Source organism: Scardinius erythrophthalmus, assembly GCF_964197995.2.
Source record: "Scardinius erythrophthalmus genome assembly, chromosome: 9".
NCBI lineage: Eukaryota > Metazoa > Chordata > Actinopteri > Cypriniformes > Leuciscidae > Scardinius > Scardinius erythrophthalmus.
In genome coordinates, this window is record NC_138229.1 from 20,675,244 (window position 1) to 20,700,261 (window position 25,018).

A 25,018-nucleotide genomic window follows, 5' to 3' on the forward strand; every position below is an offset into this window, starting at 1 on the left:
GAAAACTTTATGCATTTTTAGATTTTCAAATAACATCACAGTATTCTTTATAAGCCGTTTTCAGCATAGGGACCAAAAATGTCCCCACAAAAAGCATTATTTTGGATACTGCCATCTTCGTGGGGACATTTTGTCCCCATAATCGATGGTTATCAAAGACACACACACCTTCAAATCTCAAGCAGTCCATTTACCTTCAGTGAAAGATAAGCAAAGACATAAGAGGTGTAGAATCAGATCAGAATCTCGACCTTAACTGTATCTCAAAAATATGACAACGGACCAAAATATTACTCTCTCATTGTTTTACACCCTATAGAACAATTCTGCCTCAAGGCCTGACACTTTGAGGTACAACATGAAAGATAAGCTGAATTATCTCTGCAGTTCAATTAGGGCAGATCTGGTACATTAGTTTTATCAATAAGTTCATCAGACTGGGCTGTAGTGATTTTAATAATGCTGCTGACAAATCCTGAGCGGGAGGCGTTTCATCATTGGAGGTGCTCCTGGGAGCAGGAGGAACCAAAGGAGTAACAGTCGGATTCAATCTCATCCTGCATGTTTGTTTACAGTGGTTATTAACTGTACGGGCCCTTATCCGCGCACAAAAACACATGCCAGCACTTTTGTCTTCTCACTCTTAGCTCTGTCATGTGTGAATATAAGCAAACAGACAGAGATAAACACATAGATGCACGAAGAGCAAGATTTAGGGCAGGATGTGTTGCTGTAAATATGAGGCTTTAACGGCCACTTGCTTCCTTCCCGCTCCAACACAAGCTGCTTATTCGGGAAAGGCCAGCATTAAATCCTTTTAATGAGTGCAGCCTACTGTATGTGTAAAATAAGACTGGATTATATGTCAGTCAGAAAATATCACCCTGCTCTGAAAGCACAGACCCCGTATACAGCACATCAAAACTATCAACGAATGGCAAGGTTGCACCGTCGCACAAAAGACGTGTCTCTGTGATTCAAACCGGGGATCAAATAATGCACGGAAAAATATGGCGTGAAAGAGACGGAGAAATTCTGTCATTTTAAAAAGAGAAAAGGGGAAGCGAATTGCAGGAAATAACTAACATAGCAAGACACATGCACAAAAAAGTAAAATAAATCCATTTTTGTGGTGTTTGGAATGCAAAAACCAATCCTCCGTGTTGCCGCTCTCAGACCCATGAATGCGAGGGATCTTACAGTATAGCCACAACACAGTCCTCCCACGGGAGTCTCTCTCTCTCTCTCTCTCTCTCTCTCAATGTAGATAGCACATTTGTGTATTTGGCTGCCGTTACTAAGCTCGAGGGGGAGGGAAGGGAGCAGATAAAGTAGGGAGAGAGAAAGAGGAGGTGTAAGTGGGAGCAGGCTGAAGTGAGAGAGAGAAAGATAGAGTGGAGGGAAAAGGGAGGCAAACGTCTAATGATCCATCCTTCAGGCCTGCCACAGCAAGTGTGAAATATGGTGCCAAAGTCTCATACTTCATCCTCAGGCCTAGTGTCGTTTTGCAGGGGCAGACAAGCTGGGCGAGTGGGCTGGCGAGGCAGCGGCTGCACGAGTGCAGTCATAATCACAGTACACACACACACTCCAATACAAAAGTAAAGCATATATCGGCCTTAAATACAAGAGCTACGGCCTTACAACCATTCATGGTGCCAACAAAGGAAATGCTATATATAAAACTGGAAATAAAGGAATAGAAAAATTAAAAATTGGTCATAATTTACTCAACCTATTTTTTCTTTTTTTTGAAAATCTGTATTTTTTTTCTTCTTCTGTGGAACACAAAAGGAGATTTTATGAAAATAAAAGTGAATGGTGACCATGGCTCCAAGGCAAGATTTTCAAGAAAAAAAAATCATTATTTCAGTCTTTTCCTCACACAAAGCTATCAGAAAAAGGCCTTGTATAGAGAAACGAGTCATTTGAAATACTTTTATGGTGATTTTTTTTTTTGTCCTTTTCGGAGCTTGACAGATCCCTTAACTTTTGTGAAATGCTAAATATAGACAATTCAATAGAGTATAACAGTAGCAAAGGAGACAAGCTGAAGACCTGGAGTTTGTACCAAAATTTGAGTTTAGTAGAGTGTACATATAGAGAAAATGATGTATGAAATTTTTACACATCTGGAAATCTTTTCTTACTTTCTTATTTAATGTGATCATTGGTTTCAGTAAAAAGGTTGCTTTGGATATGATTTGGGTGTACTATAAAATATGTAATGCAATTACATATGTATGTGCAATAATGTATTTTTTATAACTGGGCAATCTACTATAATCTACTGAAATTGTATTTAACTGAAATATAATATTCAACATTAAAGGTATGGAAAAGAGAAGCTTGGACATCTTATTTTGCATTCCACAAAAGAAACAGCATAACTTGGATTTGAAACAACATGACGGTTAGTAGTCACTTTTTGGGTGAACTACAGTATCTATAAATAATGTATATATGCATATCCTATATCAATGCAGTTGTTTTTTGAATATTTTCTAGGACAAAAGCAAATAATTTTATTTCTACATGAAAACAGTTTATTTCTATATTAAACTCAAAGCATTTCGATTTAAAACAGAAACTTCTATTTTGCTAAAATCTAATTTTGTGTGAAGCATTGTTTTATTAGAGACAATATGAACCTATTGTTTAACAAACCAAGTTCTTTAAAAGACACACAATGTCAGAAAAAACTGTAGAAATTTTTTACCTTACCGCCAAAGGCATGCAGCTTGTTACTGGGTTAGTACCCTTAAAGAGATAACTGTAGTAATATGTACCCTCCTGGCACTATACATGAAGCTTTTAGGTGAAAATAAGGTACTAAGATCTCTTTGAAAGTCTCTTTAAGGGTTCTGCGCTGAAACACACTGTGGTATCCTTAAATCCAGTAAAAAAAAAAAAAAAAAAAAACACATTCTGAGAGTGCAGGGTTTATATTTTTTAAGCCATTGTTATGAAGAGTTATATAGATCTAATGCAGTCTTAAAACTTAACTGTTACAGACTGTGCCCACTTTAAGGCTTGATTTACCCTCTCTGCAGTTTTGACACAAGATGGATGTTCAACGGGAGCAGCAGATCAATTTAACATTATCCTCAATTTGCAGTAATTGGATTGAGAAAACAATCCGTCATCCAGAATCAATTAAACAACAAGTGGGATATTTTGTGGGGGCCTCGTTCTCATCGACCTCTTAAAAATGAGGCAGCGACTACTAGATTATGCACTGCCCTTCATTCTCTCTTTCACTCCCTCCCTCTCTTTCTCTCGGTCTCATGCGTTCCCTTCACATATCTCAACCACTGCCAATAGCCCAGGGCAGTGCAGGGACTAATCAAGATATACTGGCGATATGCGGCTCTATCTGGCTGTTGACATTTATGCCGCTGCCCAACACAAGGTGTTTGTGCTTTATGACACCTGTCTGTCCCTGCGTTTTCACAGCAGTGACATTATCTGCAAAATAAAATATGATTTATTCTGGGTGATGCAAGAGCACAGTGCATCGCCTTAAGGGCCCTCATAAGTATTACTGACTACCGTCCACTTGCACCATCAGAGGCCATAGTGAAGCGCGCCTGGAAGACAAGATGCCCTGCAATCAGTCAAGCAGAAATTGAAAAGGTGATGTCAGTGTTGCGAGTGTGACCTGTGGACATGAATGTATCAGAGCGCCTCGGGCTTACCTGACCTCTCTGTATTCCTCCACCTAAGACTGGAATAATGAGCACATTAAGGTTTCCCTCAGAACAACTAGAAAGGCACAGCGGCTGTCATCATGTGATATGCGCTACAGAAATCCTTTAGATTACTTTATGCAAACACTGATAAATAGCAATATGTTTACAGATCCCTTCTTTTGAAATGTTTTGAACCATTATCAATGCTTGGGCTTGAAAGTGTGAGTAGGAGTAATAGAGAGTTCACCTGAAAATATGTTATCATTAACTCGCCCCATGTCGTTCTAAACCTGCATGAGTTTCTTTCTTCCGTGGAATACTAAAGGGATTATTATTTATAGCACAACATCCAAGATGCTCTTTACCATTCTATGGAAGTGAATCGTGACCAACTGTCCAGGTATGACATTCAATCAATTTTTCCTCACACAAAGCTATCATATAGCTTCATCATCTACTTTTATTAAAATATGGCTCCAAAAGTGCGTTTTCGCAGTGATGTGACCCATTTTGGGTTCCCCAAAGAACCGTTCAGCAAACAATTCTTAAAATACCCATTTTTTTTCTTAGTGAGAAGAACATTTTAATAACAAAGAACCTTAATTCCACTATAAAACAAAATAAACTTTTGTGGAATGGTTCTAAAGGTTTTCTATGGAACCATAGATGCCAATAAAGAATCTTTATTTTTAAGAATGTATATCAAAAAGAACAATGTTTCTTTAAAACATCTCATTTTGTGTTCAACGAAAGCACAAAAGAGTCATGCAGGGGTGAAATAACAATATTTTCATTTCTGGGTGAAAAAATCCTTTAATGGAGAAACTCTTTTGTACTGTATGTTGTTAGATAAAAAAAGACAAAAGACTCAACGTTGACATGTCCTTGTGTATCATTCATTGCCTGGCATGGTTTAGTTGTGCGCTGCTTTGAAAACTAAAGCAGCAGCAGCCAAAAAGCTTGTTGATTCATTACTCTGAATAAGATAAAAGCAGAAAAGAAGATTCTTTTCCCTCTGCAGCTCTCCTACTCTGAAGGCATCCTCCTCCGTCTCCTCCTCCCCTCAACCATGAGTGAGCAGTCTTGAGCCCCTTAGGGGCCGGACTCTTTTTGCCAAAAATAACTGCATTGCTCAGATCAGGCAGAGCAGTGGTCTAATCCAACTTGTGTAGTTTGGGAGGAGATGGGGTAGAGGGGTGGCGGCACTGGAGATCCCTACATTCACACGAGACGGCAAACCACAAGAATGACAATATAACATCATTTACAGCTGTATGCTGAGCTCACATTCGGATGATAAATATTTCAAAACAGCGATCAATCAAAACAGTGATGGAGTCTGCTACTGTGTGCCACAAGCTGTGCTGTTTGGTGAAGATGGGATTACTCACAGGTTCCTGTTGAACCTGAGGATGGACAACAACGAGAAGCAAAACATGTCTCATGGTTTCCACAGTAATATTAAGCACAACCGTTTTCAACTTTGATATGAAATGAAATGTTTGAAATGTTCTTGAGCAGCAGTTCAGCATGTTAGAATGATTTCTGAAGGATCATGTGACACTGAAGACCGGAGTAATGATGCTGAAAATTCAGCTTTGCCATCACAGGAATAAATTGCATTTTCATATATATTAATTTAAAAATTTTGTTCAAATAAATGCAGCTTTAGTGAGCATAAGAGTCTTCTTTCAAAAACATTTGAAGGGGAGTTTATTATGTTTACTTTTCTGTTTATATTGTTGTTTTCCATGTTTTAAGCATAAACCTCAATACATTTAGTTAGATTTGTACTGAAAATAAGAGGAAAAAAATGCATTTGAATCTGAAACCAAGTCTTAATGTCTCATGGAATTTTGCTTCATCGTGATCTTATGTATGGTGCTAGAACAGCAGAGAGTTCTTAGGGAATGTGAAATTGAAGCTTATTGCACTCAGCTTCACTGCAACATATTATTTCAGATCTACTTTTTAGTTGTAACGTATCTATTCAGATAGAAATGAACTAGTTCATACTTAGATGTAATGGCACAGAAGAGGCGGAAAGAGTTTCCATTGTTACGTATTCATAATCTGTGCACTCAGGGGAAAAAAGAGAGTAATCAAAAAATGGGGTTTGGTTTCAAAATGTACACACACAAATTCCTGTCTTGTCACAATAACAGGACTCAGACAGAGACAACATTTGTCAGTAAATAGAGTTGTGGCTGTGTCCATAGACAGATCTCCACATCGCCATCACAGCCAGAGAGACAACCTATCAATGGTATAATCAAGAAATCAATCAAACCATCAGGACTGCATTCACTCCCTCTGTGCAGTCTTCAGGTCGCCAAATCAACACAAAGGCACACCAGTCAACCAATCAGACCAAGTGAATGGTACATATGGGGTATAGGTCACTCATCAAACAATCAGCTAATAAGGCTCCAAATAATAAGTAATCATCCAGACCTGCAGCCTCCCTGTAAGAAGGTAAACAAGTCAATTGTGGCCAAGCAGACCTCTCAGCGCATGCCGAGTCCCAACTGTTAAAGCAGTCGTGCCAGCACTTCTAAAGTAAGTGCAACCCAAATGTGTGCTAAATGTCAGTACGGGGGAGGTGGAAATGCAAGGAACGCTCTTAAAAAATGATTTGAAAAACAATAACAAAAATTGGGAAAATATCCTTTGATTGGAAGCTGCATTCACAAAGCTCTCTGGCATTTTTACCTTAACATTAGTTTTCTCTTAAAGACAACATAAAATCAAAATATGTTGAAATCAAATGTTATTCATAAATAATAAATAAATAATAAAATGGCCCTGGTCCTTGGACATGATTTATAAAAAAATAAATACAAAATACACTACTGTTCAAATGTTTGGGGTAGGTACAATTTTATAAATGTTAATTGAAAGAGCTCTCTTATGCTCACAAGTACAAATTGTAATATTGTGCAAAATTATTTAATATATTTATTTTAAAATGTCATTTATTTCTGTGATGGCAAAGCTGTTACTCCAGTCTTCAGTGTCACACGATCCTTCAGAAATCATTCCAATATACAGCATTTATTTGAAATAAAAATAGTTTATAACAATGTAAATGTCTTTACTGTCACTTTTGATTAATTTAATGTATCCTTGCTGAACAATTTCTTTAAAAAAAAAGAAAAGAAACTTACACCAAACATTTGAACAGTAGTGCATTTTCAAAATGTAACTTTCTCAGACTCTGAAACCTTTTCTTCAAATTTCCAGCAGAATATTTTGTTTCACTCTGAAAAAAAATGTACATTACAAAAGCTAAATGTTGTTTCATAATAAGCCATTTGTGTGCTGAATTGATCATCCCAAACAGCCGGACACAACAACACTGGTTTAATCATTGGCGGGAGTTTGAGGCGGGTTTATATGTTTTTAGACCTATTCAAGAAAGGGAAATGATCGGCAAGAAACAAAGAAAAGCAGCACTTTGTCAAAGTCAGTTTGTTTCATTAAACAGGCTTATTAACCATGGCTGCGTTCTCCGAAACTACCTTAACGCTACGTCGTTCTTAAGTTGTACCTTAAGAAGTACCTTTTCGTTAATACGTGGTTTCCGAAACCTTCTTAGTTAAGTATACCTTCTGTAAGTCATACGTTCGTAAGGTTGGTCTGGACCACTCTTAGCTTTACCTTATCACTGTTGCAGGTCTATATGAATATAATTCAGAAGTTTTAATACACCCAGACAGTGTTCAGTTAGGCTAATTAAAGTGTTTTCATGCAAAGAATAAAATTGTCATTACAATGATTGTTGTTAGAATTTTAATTATATTATTATATAATACAATTTTATAAATTTATTTTAATTAAAGAGCACTTTTAAAGGCCAGTGAAAGCATAGGCTACTGTTAAGTCCTATTCGGACGCTAATATTGTTTCTCATGGGCTCGTCCGGTATTTTAAACATTTACAGGGTAAGTCGGTTATTTTAGTGCCATCCGAATCCATAATATCAGTGTTTTTTCTCACCCAACCTGTGTAAAAATCCCTGTCCAAATTAGTACCTACTGTTTTTTGACAAACAGGTCGTGTGGTAATTTAATTGCCGTCTGAATCCACATCTCCGAGTTTACAAAAAGAGATTCAAAATCCACTGTTTAAATCCTTTTTGATCACTGCCGAGCACCGTACGTGACGTACACTTTTATTTACTGAAATGCTGGAAAATATTTACAAGAACAATATTTCATCGCAGCTCCACCTCAGCGAACAAAAATGGGAAAGAGAAGAAAGCACATAAAAAATTAAAATGGTTATTATGGCAGCAATATATGATAGCCTATAATTTTAAAATATGTAGGCAAGTATAGGCTAGTATAGTTTGGATTATTTTTTAAAATATCCCATGAGTCCTAATAAATGCAATTTAAACTATTTCTGAAGTGATTATTTTATAAAGAACACCACTTTCTAGCTTAATGCAGTGAAACAGCCACTGCACGAGAGAATAATTGATTCTTGAGCCATCGATTTCAACCAATTCAGCACCATCGCCATGGACAGCGCCGGGTAACGTCGCACGTAAGAAGGTATATCTTAAGCAGCTTCCTAAGGTATGGTTCGGGGAACACACCTAGAAATGGTATACCTTCAGTTAAGTTATACCTTAAGAGTCTTCGTAGCGTGCTAAGAGACAACGTTATCGGAGAACGCACCCCATTGCTTTATGTGCTCAGGAGGTATAAATGTATTTCTTACCAAGCAGGGTGATGATGCAGGCCAGGATGGCGATGAGAGCTCCGGTGCTGAGTCCAGCCGACAGCATGAAGGCCTCTGTGCCACATGACTGGGGCGTCCCATCAGGGTCACAGTCACACACTCTAATAGACAGCGTGTTGGTGCTGCTGAGGGCAGGGGACCCGCTGTCCACTATCAACACTGGCAGCCGATACATAGCCTGCTCCCTCCTCTGAAAACCACTCCGCTTAGTTAGAACAGAAGCGGTATTGTCTGCAGAGAGAAAGAGAGAAAAAGAGACATATATGATATCATGTGAAAAGTGAAAAAATGACTCCTATGAATAGATAAAACGAAACCTTTTCTTACTTAGGAATAAGAGCTGAGACTCAAGGATTCGCTATAAACTGTCTTAATGAAATGACGTACCTTTATTGTCTCGAAGGGTGAAGTTCATGTTCCCAGCTGTCTCTGCAGTGAGGGAGAAGAAGAAGCGATGCCCGCTGGGTGGTTCATCTTTATCCACTGCACTTACTGTTTCAATGACCTAAGACAGTGTTGAAGAAGGAGTAAAGAACAGGAAGATGAATACCGCTGTTATTGCCTCACTACAGACAAAATCATCCACAGCTCTCTCGCTCAAAACACTGCATTGTCACAATAACAATGAATGTTTCAGATTACAGATAAACCTGAATATTTCATGAATGGACTTATTTAATTGATGAGTTGATTAATTAGTAAAAAAAAAAAAATTATTAAAATATTTCCTCAGTAAGGCACCATACGGAAGATAATTTCAGACATTACATTTTTGTGGTCAATTAATCAAGTCACTTAATTATGTAATGAATTAAGTCAGTGTATATTTTGTTTCCATATAACTGAACAAACACTGTACAAACTGGATACAACGTGGCTTCTTCAAGCAGTCATATCTAACTGGCCTGACCATTATTGTATTTGTTGATGTAACCTAACGTAATCAAACTGAATCAGTCAAATTATCTAATATTTTTGAGCTTAATAAAACGTTTATTTAGATGCCACTCTATGAATATTTCAGGTTCAATTGCGATTGATTACTATTTTTAAAAGTATAAACCTATCACTCAGCATCTATCGCCATGAGAGCCACATATTAAGACAATTAACAGTTAATCTTTTACATATTAACCTCAAGACCCATTTTTAACACATTTCTTTACAGAATTGATGGTAAAGGTTTCATTAGTTAACAAAAATGAGCAAATACAGTAACATGTATTGCTCATGTTAGTTAATAAATTTACTAATGTTAACAAATGAAACCTTATTGTAAAGTGTTACCAAATTAATTAACTAATATAACATGTTAAATCAGCAGCTCTTTTTCATGTAACACCACACAACAAATTTCAGCCATCAGCTGAATTCAAGGTGGTGAACTTGGAAGAAACAAATACACAATTCACAAGTTTAAATCACACTGAAAACAACATCAGGAGGATAATCGAAGCCAGTAAGCTATCTGTGAGAGATGGCGCTCATATGGTATCCAGGGATTTAGCAAAGTAGAGGGCCATCCCAGTCTAAATCTGGACCGAAACCCCTCTAAAGCTGGGCAAAGTGCTGCGTTTTAGAGATGAATATCAGGGTGACCCATCCGGTGGTACGCTAAGAAGATTCTCCTGACACACTGTTGTGGCCTAATCTGTGGGCTTTGGCTGGGTTAAATACTGTGCACAGCTCTTCCCTTGTGTCAGGCTGGAGTCAGCACAAACTCAATCTGCTTGAAAAATCTCCTAAAACCTCACACACAGGCCGATTGCAGCGGAGCTGCGGCTAACAGACTCTTCTGTATCTTTTCCTTGTTCGTCCGAGGAATATGACCTTGTGCTAACCTAGAGTTTTCAGCACTTTAATTCTCCACTCATTTATTTTTATTTAAGACCCCTTCCCCACATATACGCTAAGTGAGTATTTGGCAATGGGAACTCTGACGGATTTATCATTTATCTGTAAATATTTTTAAAACGTTGCACTATTAAAATCCTGCATAAATGACACAAGCAGCACAGGATGTTCCCTCAGCACCAAGCGCTGATTACAGTAAACTGTGACAAATTTAATTTCAGATAGTCCATTAAGGCGAATGCAAAGTGTATTGATAAAATCATTGATGCAACGGGTTCATTCAAAATGAATAAGAACATCTTGCCAAGGCAGAACAGCTTAAACAAAACCTGATTTTGCATTTGACCAAGGAGAAAAGTCAATACATTTTTTTTTTAAGAATAATACTGCAGAAACACAAAATAGCTCTTGTATAGCCAAGAAGTGCATATACAGAATGAAAATAAAATGGGTGATTTAAGCTCCTTTCACGGTACATGTAAAAATGGCTGGAGGGCAAGGAATCTCCCCTGTGCCACCTGGTTTTAAAGAGGGGTAAAAGTGGTAAGACCGCCCATGAAGAGTTAGCAGTCACAAGCGCTTTAAAACACCAGTCTGTCAGCCTGCCACTGCAGACCGACCGTGTCTCTGAGGCATAAAGAAACAGGAATATAGACGACCTTAAAGAGATTTAAAAAAAAAAAAAAATCACTCCTCATAATCTAATCTGCTAAATCACCTGTAACAAATCATCTGGCTCATTTAGAGACCGAAGCTTCAATTCATATTAAGCTTCTATTAAATTCAAAAAGGCATATTAGGAACAAAAGAGAAACCAAGGGCACAGAGAAAAGAGCTTTGCGCTGGGAAGCGAAGGTGAAGACATACGTTTGGTGCATGTGACCCCATTACAAGCACTTGTTGGATGGGGATCTGGGGACCCTTTTCAACAAGCCATCTGTTTTAGCCTTGAATGCAATGATGGGGAAAATTCCCTCTCGTATCACATACATTGGAGATGGGTGATTATGATCACCTTTATCTAGATTTTTCATGCATTTTTAAAATTTTAGAATTTTTTAAAGGCCAAGCTTTCATTAATAGAACTGATTGTCAACAATAGCAAAGATGAAACAAAAATGTGCTAGTTAAACAATATTGCTGATGAAAATAAGATATGAACAATGTACTAACAATGTTTTCAAAATGAAAAATAAAAAAATAAAGATTTAAATAATCCAGTCACCAATAATTCAAACTAACTTCTGGATTTAAAGAAGGAAAGACTAGAGCCTGGCTTGCATAATTTTTTTAATGTCTTGCAGTGAGTGTTTTATTTTTTTATGACGATGTATCAAGATAAAAACTGCATCTGCATTCTGGTTTGTTACATTGCACTACTGTAGTTTATTTTTAACACAAGAACACATCTTACGTCTGAGCGGAATCAAACAATCACAAAACCAGCCTAATCATACAGGACTTCGACTGGTCATTCAGACATCCCTCATTTTGAAATAATGTACTTTTTCCACAATCTAGCTCTCTGAGTACATAAGAAAAAAGTGAAAGAATTAAATGTGCACTCAAACCTGGTTTCATTTGCTCATGAACCTGGCATGAAACCTGGCAACAGCATTACCATACAACTATACACAACACTTCATTCTTCCTCCAGGCAATTCTGAATTTAAATTCAAGAGCTCCATACAGTCTCTTTCAGAGGGGCTGGCTTCTTGATGGAGCAGGTGTGAAGCTCTAAATTTACAAATGTGCAGATGAGGTGTACGGAAACAATAAAGTGGAGATACACTCAAAGATAATTTAACAGCAAGCGCGAAAGCTGGCTGAAAAAGAGCCTATTTCACCACAGACGCAAATAGAAAAACAGCATTTGCGACTATTTTGCAAGGCACTGAAGTGACAAAGAATGTAAAAGTGCCATCACTGTTTGTTGATGATACTGTCCCTCACGGAAAACATTCTGTCTGATCAAAATTCTTCATCTAACAGCTCCAGAACGCCTCATTCAAAGGCTTTGACTTTCAGATTTGGTCTCCAAAAGCACTCCAGGATGTCTGAGAGCCTCTGTTCTGCAGGTACAGCGTTTTAAGGGCCGTGATAAGGACAGAGTCCTCGTGCCAAGAATCACAGGAGAGATCCGTGCAATCAAGACAGCATTTGACTATCACTGCTGCATCGCTCAAGTGCTCCCATGGCTGAAGATATGGAAGTGAACATGAATCACAGGGGAAACTAAATCATTATGAAAACACACAGACGCTTTCATCTCTACTCAGAGAAAGAGAGACCGTTCTACTGTTCCTCGGAGAGGCAGGAAAGTAATTTAGCCTCTAATATGAGAGAGAGCTCTGAAAGTTAGAAGTGATAGAAGTCTGAGGTGTCCAAAACACATGGAGAGTGTTCTTGGGGGACTTAGGTAATGCGTTTCAAGGCTACGATAGCATTTGTGAAAAGAGCCCACCAGCACCTTTTCATTTAGGCAAAACAAACACAGTTCCCTGTGACTCTGGGACACAAGCAGGCCAGGACTAATTGTTATGGCCCAGACAATCATGCCACTACAGGGGATTGTATCTCATGCTCAGTAAACCCTGTAGCCTTGTTCTGTTCTCTCTTTGTTTTGAGAGCTCTTGTGGGAGGGATTATTTTTTCTTAAGAAAAAGAAAAACATCCTTCAGTATTCTTTCACTACTCCCAAAAGAACTGCTCAGATCAAGTCAATTTCTGATACACTAAAAAAAACAACATTGTAATTAAGTGAGTAAGAATTTCAAACACCTCTTCAAATGCTTGACCATTAACTCTCCTCTAAATATACACCATCTTTCTGAGCTTTAAATGAAACAATTACAATTACTAAGTGGGGTTTCTATGGAAGCTTGCTTTCTTCGACTATTTATATATACTGTAGGAAAGGTGCCTCTAGTTGATTGTAGTCCTCTGACATTACCCAGCGCTTTTCTAGATCAATGGTGAATCAAGTCACAAAATTTGTCAGTGGCTTTTATCATTCCCATTTGGACAGAACAAAGGTCCAGAATGTTTTCTCCATGCAATTAGTATGTGGCATTCGTAATGCCCTTTATACCACATTTATCTTAGTAATGATGTTCTGACAAACATAGGAATATGAATGTGACAGAGAATGTGTTTGAATCAGGGCATGTTGCTGACTCGAAAAAAGAGGAATCTGTTGGTTTGCTTGTGTTTGTGTTCAGCAATTGCCTGCAGCAGGACCTCACATTTGGCTACTTGACAATGCCACGCTCCCCAACAAACCAATTTCATGCCACAGTCACCTCTGTCTCATTTGCATCAGTGTAAAGCTTTTTCTGCATGAGCGCACAATGTTTTGATCCCCTGATTAGAGTGATCTGCAGCAGAAAGTCACTAGAATCCTGTTGTTATCATTTTGTCCATCTGTGGCTCTCGCTGTTCTTTACTGGCTACTGATCAGCACTAAGGTCCAGATTCTTTCTGGTTAAGTTATATAAAAAATATAAACTAATGAAAAGCAATATTTTTGAGTTTCTTTCTTCTGTTGAACACAAAAGTAGATTTTTTTAAAGAATTTTGCTAACCAGACAGTTGACGGAACTTATTGACTTCCATAGTAGGAAAAAAGAAATACTACGGATGTCAATGGGTGCCATCAACTGTTTGATTACCATTCTATAAAAATATATTTTTTTGTGTTCAACAGAAAAAAAAAGAAACTCAATCAGGTTTGGAACAACATGAGGGTGAGTAAATGATTACAGAATTTTCATTTTTGGGTGAACTATTCCTTTAAGCTGCACTGCAATGCAGCACATAATCTATTTTCTCATTTATTAGTTGCTTCCAACAGTAATAGTGCACAATTAATTTGTGTAGTATCAGAGAAGATTTCTGTGTTTAATTGCACTATACGAGTATTGAAATCACATTTGATATGAAAGCCTTTCTGTTGAAGAATCAAGAGCCACAATACCTGTCCTGGACCAACGTTTTCACACAGGAAAGTCTCATACTCTATGGCAAAGACGGGTGCATTGTCATTAATGTCCATCACTGTGATCAGTGCCACTCCTTTCCCCACCTGCGACGGATCCACTGAAATCACAGAGAAAAATATGCATGCATGAACAGGCTAACAGATGAAAAAACATGAGGACACCAACACATTTATTTCAATATGTTTCATTTATTTAAATGGGTTACATTTCTTAATGGGTCGCATTTATTTAAATATGTGCCTTGCCATCTTTCTGGCCATAGTCACCATTAGTTTATTCACTGGGGGCTTTAAATCATCATTATGAAAATACTTCACAAAAAAAGTGTTGTAAAAATTAAAAAAAAGGCTAAAATGAATAGTATAAAAATAACATTAAGTATAATTATGATGTAAATTCATTATGTATCAGTGTATAATAAAGGTAGAGAAGAGATTGTCACACGAGTGTGCCAAGTAGCCATTTAGCTACACTTATGTTGAGATTGACAGGATGAGATGAACATTCTCCTCCTGAACTTTCTTTTAAAGGCTCCACTTAAATATTCCCATTGATGTTCTTACAAGCGATTGCAAATGTGGTTCTCCTACTGCGGCTGCCTAAACTTTGTTCACTTGGCCCATTTTATCCAGAGAAACAAACATTTATATTTGAAGCTGAGTTACATTAACAATTTGACCCTTTGTATACAGGGGTACAAAAGAGACAAAGCCGCACTGAGGAGTAAATCTTATCTTAAGACATGATAGTCACTGCGATTTATGCAATACAGCAAACTGAAATAGGGATTAGCTGCTAGTTTTTTTTTTTTTTGTTGTTGCTCACTTCTCCCATGAGTGCTATAAAAAAAGACTCCAGGAAATTTACTGCTGCAATACACGCAATAGAATTTTATGTGAGTTTGAATCAAATATGAGCTGTCAAAATATACAGGCCAGTTGCAACATCATCCCATTTATCAGCAATCGGATCCAAAACAGCGGACGTAAAGGGCCTTTTCTGGTACGACTCGGGCACATCCAGTACATGAATGGTTTGAACGTTAAGCCCTGTGCACATCTGAGTCAAGTTTTTGTTCTACTTTTAGCAAATAAGTAGCCTGGCAAGCCAGACCTACATCAAGATGTTGGGTCTGGCAACTCTCCATAGACACGGCTCAATCCGAGGGGCGGGATAAACGGCTGTCTTTCAAATTCCCTCTGCACGCAATAGGACAGCGCTTCAACCAACCAGAGCGTTTTCCCAACAGCGAAGCTAGTTAATAGATTCAACAACTTTTGCCATATCTGGCCGGCAAAACTACGAACACATCTTCCTTTTTTTAAAGAAATGACTTAAGTGCTGTTCTTTGCTCTTTTCTCAAAGAAAAACTTAACTCCAAGTCCCCCGGAGTCACGGACAAAGTCGATTCGAAAGATGTTCGCCAGCAGCAGCAGCTCTTCTTTGTTTTCAAGTGGCAGGTAACCGTCGCAACTCTGTCGTCATTATGTTAAGCCCGCCCCGCCTACTCTATAGACCTTATGTAGCCCCGCCCCTTTTCAGCGCTGCGCTCGTTGTCTTTTGACTTCCGGTTTTATTTTCACAGCGATCTAGCGTATTTATGAATGAACGGCTCGTTTTAAAATCTTCCCGGTCTACTGACATTTGTTAAGACATCTGGTTTAAACATTACAATCCTCATGATAACTTTCGTTAACTTTATATAAAGTAAATCCACTTCAAAAGCTAATTACTCTTGGACAGCAATGCCATAGAAATATATAGAGCGACTGCAAAAACGGAAGTTCAAAGACAATATTCTAAACATGGCGGTGCCCTTGTTTCTCTGGCGCATAAGGTCTATAGACGACGTGATTGGCCTGACCCAATTTAGGTTTTTGCAGCTCGAAAGTCAATGGAGAGTTGCTAGACTGCCCTGGCTGCAAAATACATTTTGTTGCCGCTAGGGTGCGTCTAGATTTCTAGGCTAGCAAATAAGGTGATACTTTCAACCATCAGACGTGCTGCACTTGGCAATCAACAAATTAACAGACTGCACAAGGGCGTTGGGTTATTTTTGTTGTGTAACTATGAATGTAGATATCCCAAATGGTATTGGCACTTAAGCACAAGCCAATAGCAAACACCTGTTGAGGGCAAACTGTCTCTAGTCAACCAGAACAGACACAGCTGCTAGTATTCTTTGAGCGGGCTGACTGCTGTTTGCTAGTACATACTCACATTCGTTGCATGCTCACAATGCACAACAAAACCAATAAGAGCATTTCAGTTGTGTGCTAATCGACAAAATCTCCATGCGTTTTTGCAAGCTGTCCTGTATTATGGGATTTCCATAATTTTGGCACCGGTGATGATATTGGGGGGCATCGATGAGGACAAAACGCGGTCATGGTCTTCAGCCAAATGAGTTGATGGAGAGCAAAAATAAATCTATTCTGCAGGTGTGAACACAGCAGCAGTGGGCTGGAAATATGCTGGCTCATTCGGAGTTGATTTCCATTGAAAACACAGTGATTTATTGTACGCAACACACTAGCTTGACTCTTTATGTGGCAAGCAGAATTCAGCCTAACTGTCTAACACAAACGCTGCTCTGGTTTAGGGAAAACGCATATCCCAACAAAACCACGCTAGTAAATATATGACTCATGCCTCCCACTATCTTCAGCCCAAGATATATAGAGCCCATCTGCCTCCGTCCCGTACACACCTGCAGGAAACATGCTGAGTTGCACGCGGGAAGAGAGAAACGGTGTGCGGTTTGAGCTAATTCATTTATTAATTTGACTTTTTAGAGGATGAGGGATCTACCATGAATTAAATCTAGGCAGACTGCCATCGCTGCATACGTATCGTAGCTGGCTTTACAATGCTCTAAACAATAAAACGGGTGATAAGTTACCTCAGCGCCGATGGCACGGACAGTGGCTGTTAAGCACATTGTCGTGGCGGTGACTATAATGTCACAACTGATGCCCCTGGACAGGCTCATAATTCGCCGTGTTAAGTGCAGTCACATGTAACAGAGCCACACTTTTTTGACCAATGAATTTCCATGATTTTTTCAAGACCTTCTCAGTGATTTGTGATTACTTGATAAGGACTGTTTTGAGAAATAAATTTAGAATAATTCCTGAGCTTATGTCAGGTAACAATGTTATAAACTAATAGCAAGTATGTATTGATATTAAAAGTGTGGTCAATCCCGATAAGCCAATGATTATTTTCATGTTATGGCAAATAACTGAAAAATGTCTGATAAGTCAGTCAACTAAACTAGCTAAAATCATTACGTCGTTATTCATTACAGTTGTTGCAGTGCTATTAAATTACTGTTTTTAAAGATTAACATTGCCATCGTCTAAAGTGAAAAATGGATACGTAAAATCATACGCTGTAAAAAGTAATTTTTCACCTTAAATTATTTTTATTTTATATGCTGATGCACCCCCCCCCCATTTTTTTTAATAAATGAAACATCCAAATCATTATAAAATTATTAATTATTTTTTTCTATATCGTAATAAACATTGCAGAAAAACTAAATATCACAAAGTCCCTGGTAATAATTATCAGAATAATCAGTTCTGTAATATAGTCAATTCTCCTAAATGAAAGCTGTTTGCGGTAACTGACTTAGAATATTGCACATTAACATAGATTGTGTGGTCATATTTATAGTAATTTTACAAAAACTTTAAATAGATTCTTGCATACGAAGCAACTTTATCCTGAATGTCCCTTTCAAATACTGTATGATTGCCATTAGAATCTAAAATATCCATTTTCTAAAATCCTAAATTTTCAAGGCCATTAACACCTTACCAAACTATGACAAAGGACTTTGAGGCTACCTTTTGGTAGCTAGCAAGCCTCTGTCTCATTCTTACAGACAAATAGAAGAGGACATTTCAATCTTCTCTGCCAAAACCCATTTCAGAGACAATGGGTGCCTCTGACAATGACTGATTGTCTATGAGGGTAAACCAGCAAACTTTGGTTAAGTGTGTCCACATTTATGGATATGGGTTAAAAATGTAACCACATGATGGATATTATTCCCCTTCATCACTCAAGTCAATATGGTTATGGCTGTCTGTGCGAAGACTGCAGGGGATCTGTGAAAACAGATGCACTTGAGTGAAGGTCATGGTGGGAATCAGCATCAAAAGTTAGGTGGGAGAGGAAGAAGCAGTTCAGCCCATCGGCTACAATCAGGACAAGACTCGATCAAGCTACACGGATTCTGGAGGTGCCAATGGACAGCGGTCAACTCAGTGGTGCAGCATCTGTTCCCTTCCTGACCAGAGCGCACTCGCATAGATTAAACGCTTATGCTATATCTGCTGTGCGGCAAGACAGAGAGGCACGACATGCACATAGGATATGGTTGGACATATTGATCACTCCAGAGCAGTGCTAACTGTTAGCCGAGGCAGCCTTGGGATAATGATATTCATTGTGAAATTCAAGGCTTTAATTTAATGAAGGATTTCTTTCTAATAGAATTTAGGATTGCAAAAAAAAAAAAAAAAAATGCAACTGCTCAACACTCCACAATTCAAACCAAAAGGAAAGCAATTTGGGTATCTTTCAATAAAAAGTTTAGAAGAGCTCAGTTATGAAGGACAAATCTAGCAGTAGCAGTTTCTGTAATTGACAGACATTGTTCGATAATAAAATGGAGCACCGTAGCACATTTATATAAATCAGGCCTCTTTCACAGATCATAATTTTGTGTTTCATTCTTTATTTCAGCCGAGAAAGATAACTACTTTCAATGTAACCACAAATTTACTGAAGACCTTAAACCATAACATAACCATATAAATTAGCTCCATAATTGCACAAACTAATTTGAGGTTACTTACAGCTTTCAGTAGCCAGGATGGTGATGTTATGTACAGCATTGGCTTCTCTGTCTAATGGCTTAGCCGTGCTGATGACTCCTGTTGATGACTCAATGTTGAAAAATCGCTCCAAGTCTGTGTTTCTGTCTATTGAATACCTGGGGAAAAAAGTTTTAATGAATTTCAAGCTTTGACTTTTAAATGAATTCTATAGATATGGATATGCCCTTTAGCCATAGCTACAAGCCCAAGCAGCAATCATTATTTTCACTGGCTCTTAGGCACAGAACTACTTAATTATGAGCGTTTGTATTTTAGCACAAAACAACTGAGTCCCACAACTCATTTACAGTCAACATTTGCATCCACTCCCACATAAACAAAATATTTTAATTTAACAATGATGACACTAATGACTTGCATATGTGTTGTCTTTGGGTCAGTAAGATTTCATTTTGTATAAATAAATGCATCCCTTTATCCAGCAAGGACGTGCTAAATGGATCAAAAGTGACAGCAAAGATATTTGGCAAAATATTTATATTTCAAGTAAAAGCTGTTCTATAAACTTTCTAGTTTCTGATAAAAGTCAACTTTTTTTTTTTTTAATTAAGCAGCACAAGTGTTTTCTAAATTAATAATATTAATAATAATAATAAATGTTCCTTGAGCAGCACGTTTCTGTGACACTGAAGACTGGAGTAATGATGCTGAAAATTCAGCTTTACCATAAAAAAAAAAAAGAAATGTAAAATTTAAAAAACTATTTTTAAATGTAACAATTTTTCACAATATTACTGTTTTACTGTATGTTATGTTTTATCAAATAAATGCAGCCTTTGTGAGCATAGGTTCATGTTTTTTTTTTTTTTCAAAAACAAAACAAAAAATGTACCGACCCCTAACTTTTGAACGGTAGTGAATGTATTTTTTCATAAGCCATTTTGCACAGGTTTGTGTGATCTGATCTCTATCCAGAGACATATTACACTGCAAGGGTTGAATGCAATCCAGCTAAAGACAATCCTGATATTATCTAAATACGAAAATCAGGTCTTATATTTTTATTAAAGCTTTAAGCTTTAATAAAACGCTGTAGTCGTTCTCAAGATTTGATCTTGCCTTCATAAAACCAGTATCACGACGGTGTGAAGTAATTCCATAAGGCCATGCCTTACCTGATGGGACTATTGGTGGAGTCCGGGTCCAGTGCAGAGACAGTCCCTATGATGGTTCCCACTTTAGCAGCTTCAGAGACAACCATTTTACTGAGCGGAGAGGAGAAGATAGGAGGCTCATCTACATTCTCCACAGTCAGCCTCACCATCGCCGTATCACTGAATGGTCCTTGAGACAAGAACCGTGGGTCTATGTTCCTGTTGGATGCCTCAATTTTCAGAGTGTAGCTTGACTTTGTTTCAAAGTCAAGATTCTGAGGTAAAGAGCACAAAAGGAGGGAGGGAGAGAGGGGGGAAGTGTTGAAGAGATAGTTTTGTAATTATAAACAAGGACAGAGAATATGTGGTAAGGATCCAGGCAAGTCAAAAACAGAGTTCAGATTTTAAATCTAGCCATGTGATGTGTGTACATATATAATGCATCCAAGAACCTTTGATCCACTCTTTTTAGCTCTCATATTTCATTTAAGTATTGCTATCGATTGACAGGACAGAAAAGAACAGTGTCAAAGCAGTACATTGATTTTAAGACAGAGATACATGATGCCGAAAATGTCTTGTGGAATACTTTCTCATATAGTCATTTATCACTCCTGTCTGCTGTAATATGCAACGCATTGAAAACTACCTTCCGTGCCTCCTTCATATCACTGACAATACATAACTTCCCTGAGGGTGAAACAAAGCCAAATCCAGGACTTGTGAACGTTTAAATGTAGCTTTAAAATGAGAAGTCAGAGTCAGTTTATTGTCAATTCTATCCTACACAGTTTCCCTGGAAACCACAGTGCAAATATATAAAACACTGTATATACAACATACAGAGTTCGAAACACAAGTTTTCAGACAGATTATCTTTGTATTCATGTTGGCTGTATACTTTTTGAAAATGTTTTTATTACCTTAAACATATTTATAATAGAGATATTTGAGAACAATCTAAAATAGAGTGTTATATCCAAAACAAATTTGTGTCACGTCATTGACCCGTATAAAAATATATACAATATATGCTAGAAGCAAAACACATTACACTGTGCGGGGTACAGTCGGAATGTAAAGGGGTTTTAGTAAAAGGTGCCAGCAAAATTAATTAAAATCCCCCCAAAATTCAAGATATGGCTGCAAAACAATTCACCTGTGAGTTTTTATTTCTATAACATAAGGTACACAAGCAAGGGGGGGATGGGTGGGCATAAGGTGGGTCAAAGAAGTTGAGGAGCATGATCGCCTTTGGGAAGAAACTGTTCTTGAGTACAATGGTTCAGGAGTGTATGCTCCCGAGGCTTTTCCCAGAATGAAGAAGGGCAAAAAAGCTGAAGGCCAAAATATTGTCCTTCATGCTGTTCCTGACTTTCTTTAGACACGGCTTGGGGGAAGTAACATGCTGAGCAGCCTGCACTGTAGGACTTACAGCGAGAGGAAGAGCAGTTTCCAAACACTGTTGATTTCCTGAAGTCAACAATTATCTCTTTTGTCTTGTTGACATTAAGAGATGGTTGTTGACTCCTCAACATTTTTCTACGTCTTTCATCTCCTCTCTGCATGATATCTCATCATTGTTATTGATGAGCCAAAGCACTGCGATGTCATCTCTAAAGTTGATGATATGGTTGCCGGGGTGCCTGGCAACCAAGTTTAGAGTCAACAGCGAGAACAATAGAGGGCTGAGGACATGGCCCTGGGGGACACCAGTAGCCAGGGTGACAATTTGTGAGGTCTGGTCATGGATCCTTACTGCCTGCGGTCTGTTTTTCAGGAAATCTAAATTGCGATGCTTAGTTTTAAAGCAAAATGCCTGCTATGCAGTATCTTTTAACAAAAAATGTTGAAAAATAAATAAACAAAAGTAAAAAAAACAACAACAACAATGAATTCCATCATAAGTGTTATTCATTATGGATAGTTTAGCCCATAAGCAAAATGTCAGAAGTCAAGTGTAGGTGGGTTGGAGGTCTTGATAAGGGTCATGACCAGCTGCTAACAGCATTTCATTATTATGGATGTGAGAGCAACAGAATGCTAACCATTAGGGCATGCTACCGTAGAGTTGTTCAGCGCTCCTACTTTGCAGACAGGCACAGAGTAAATGAATTTGTCAGGAATTCAAAGGGGTCTTATATTGGAAATGAAAGCAGTAGTTGTTAGTGTCTGCACATTTTCTCATCGCACTCCCTTCACAGGCATAAAAATGTATTGCCTTCCCTTATTTGTCATCATAGCAATGGGGCTGAAAGTACATGTAAGGATTGGGCTGTCTATGGCCTACCTTCTGCAGAGTTATGACTCCTTCTTGGGTATCATTGTCTGGTGCGACCCTGAACACCCCAAGGCCGTCGCCCTCTATAATTCTGTAGTCCATCTCAGCGCTTGGTCCGATGTCAGAATCCAAGGCTTTTATCTTGGCCACCACTGACGCCACAGGCAGGGATTCAGGCACAGCAAACTGATAGGATTCTGCAAAAGAGACCCAGCAAACACACACACCCACACACAGAGGTTATTGATGATGCTATTTCTCTTTTTTCCTTCCTTATCACCTAGCTGTTAGGGCCGGTCTGAGCTAATAATGTATCCCTCTGCTCCGTAGCAGGTAAGCCACTCTATAGATATAGCAAGCACGAGGACAGTCTGAGCTCTACACTTTCCCGGACACATAATGATGGTGGTGAAGGCATCGTGCAGCTAAAAATAGGGACAGAAATGACTATGACAATAATCTAAAAAAATCCTCTATTATAAAAGAAGATTGTTCAGTTCTATTAAGAAGATCATCTCCCTGATAATTACACAGCAACTACAGCGAGCACTTGATCTCTGTAATACAAGATCAGCCTGAGTTATTAAACATCTCAGATTACACTCATGCAATTTAAATGGAGAGACAGCATATGATAATGATGGATCAGGTCCACGTTTGCTTTAAGTTGGTAGTAGAATCATACTCCGTGAAAAGCGGGGTGGGTTGTCGTTAACATCCGTCAGGGTGACCGTCACCGAAGTGGTGCCTGAGAGTCCACCCATTTGGCCAACCATGTCTTTGGCTTGGATTACCAAAAGATACTGGTCCCGTGCTTCTCGATCCATGTTGGGCAGAGCTGTCCTCACAATGCCTGCACAGAAAAGTTTGAACTGTTTGACTGAACGTCCTGTTGTCTAGTGTTGATTAAAATGTAAGAAATATGGGGGGGTGTTGATGCATGAGATGTACTGTGTAATGATAACATCCTCTTGGCCTGAAAGAGCTGTGAAAAAGCATCTAGATTACAATATGGATCACTTCCCTTCTGTATTATGGGGATATGGAGTGTCCATCAATTAAAATAGGATTACCATTTAGTAATCTAAACAGCAAGGACCTTTTTCAGATTTGCTAGGCCATATCATAATGGATCTCTCATCGATGAGTCAAATTCACTGAAGCCAGCGCAGGACTGTAAATCAATTTCCTCTCCAAGTCATTGTTAGTTTTGGAATTATTTATTGGCACACCAAGAGTGATTAAATAGTACCTACTTCCTTTTTGCATACAGAAAGCTATGATAAATCCTAATCAATAACCACTGCTATTTGCCATATCTGGCTTCATTTTCTCCCACATGTTGTGGTGGCGTCTCTAAAATTAGCTGTACACTTTAAAAGAAAAGGGAGAAAAAGTTTAATCAAAGTTTGTAATTTACCAAGTTGATTGAGTCCATATGTGGAAATGACCTCAGTTACAGCTAGAGTGCTGATTACATTAAGGATTTCATTCCCTGTAATCAGTTGCTAATGTGCGGCAGTAACTTCATCACAAGTCCCATCAACTTTTTTCTGTCTTTAAGTCAGTCAATCAAAATAGTGGTCTCCTGACGTTTCCATATTTCCATTACAGGAATTGGTGGTTACCGCGTCAATGCCTTGAGAAGACTTCTTACTCAAGTTACAATGGAAAGGAAGTTTTTTTTGTGTGAGTTTTTTAATTAATCCGATTTAAAATGCACACTATTTAGCTAAAGAGATTGACGGGTGAGAATGATGCTGCTGGATAAGCTTCAAATCTCAGCATTGTAGTGTCTGAATATTTTACTGATAACATTGCAAAGAAATAAACATTTGTAAATTCTGCATACCTGTTTTTGGTTCCACTGAGAAATAGGGTTGTCCCTCAAGGATGCTGTACACAACTCTGGCACTGTTTCCATATGTGGGATCATCTGCGTCAGTTGCCTTAACCTCAACCACAGATGTGCCTGGAAAAAAATTATCCACCTAATTTGGTCAAAATGTTACCAGACATAAACTGGATTCATAGGCATTGGGCCTCACTTGATTACAGAACTGAAATCTGATGCAGCCTATCACGAAAACATGAATGAGCTCAAATAAACCTACTGTATAAAGAAAAATTAGGATGCACAGATGTAGATCAGTGTCCATTGTTCAGATCCAGCAAGTGCTCACCAAGGTTACATTTATTTGTAAAAAACAAACATTTTAATATATTTAAAAAAATTATTTATTCCTGTGATGGCAAAGCTGAATTAAAACGTCTTGCTCTTGCATTCCTGAACCATCTGACACGCTGTCAGTTCCAGAAACGAGGCATCTGCTGCAAAACGCATACATGAAGTTCATTAGAGCATTTTGTAATCACATTTGATAAGAGTCACAATGGCTTCCCCAGTGACAACTTTTATTTCCATTGTATGCCA

At 38.2% G+C, this 25,018-nt stretch overlaps 1 protein-coding gene across 1 annotated transcript in view; it reads right to left on the bottom strand.

The window, feature by feature from the left end:
- The window catches only part of cdh7a (cadherin 7a), a 53,560-nt gene that overhangs the window by 3,261 nt on the left and 25,281 nt on the right, over nucleotides 1–25,018 (bottom strand). The window contains exons 4-11 of the mRNA XM_081373712.1: nucleotides 24,437–24,556; nucleotides 23,270–23,437; nucleotides 22,594–22,781; nucleotides 20,325–20,578; nucleotides 19,168–19,304; nucleotides 14,272–14,393; nucleotides 8,829–8,946; nucleotides 8,421–8,672 (exon numbers count right to left, since the gene is read on the bottom strand). Coding sequence (XP_081229838.1) covers nucleotides 8,421–8,672; nucleotides 8,829–8,946; nucleotides 14,272–14,393; nucleotides 19,168–19,304; nucleotides 20,325–20,578; nucleotides 22,594–22,781; nucleotides 23,270–23,437; nucleotides 24,437–24,556 — 1,359 coding nt within the window. The remainder of the gene's footprint in view (nucleotides 1–8,420; nucleotides 8,673–8,828; nucleotides 8,947–14,271; nucleotides 14,394–19,167; nucleotides 19,305–20,324; nucleotides 20,579–22,593; nucleotides 22,782–23,269; nucleotides 23,438–24,436; nucleotides 24,557–25,018) is intronic.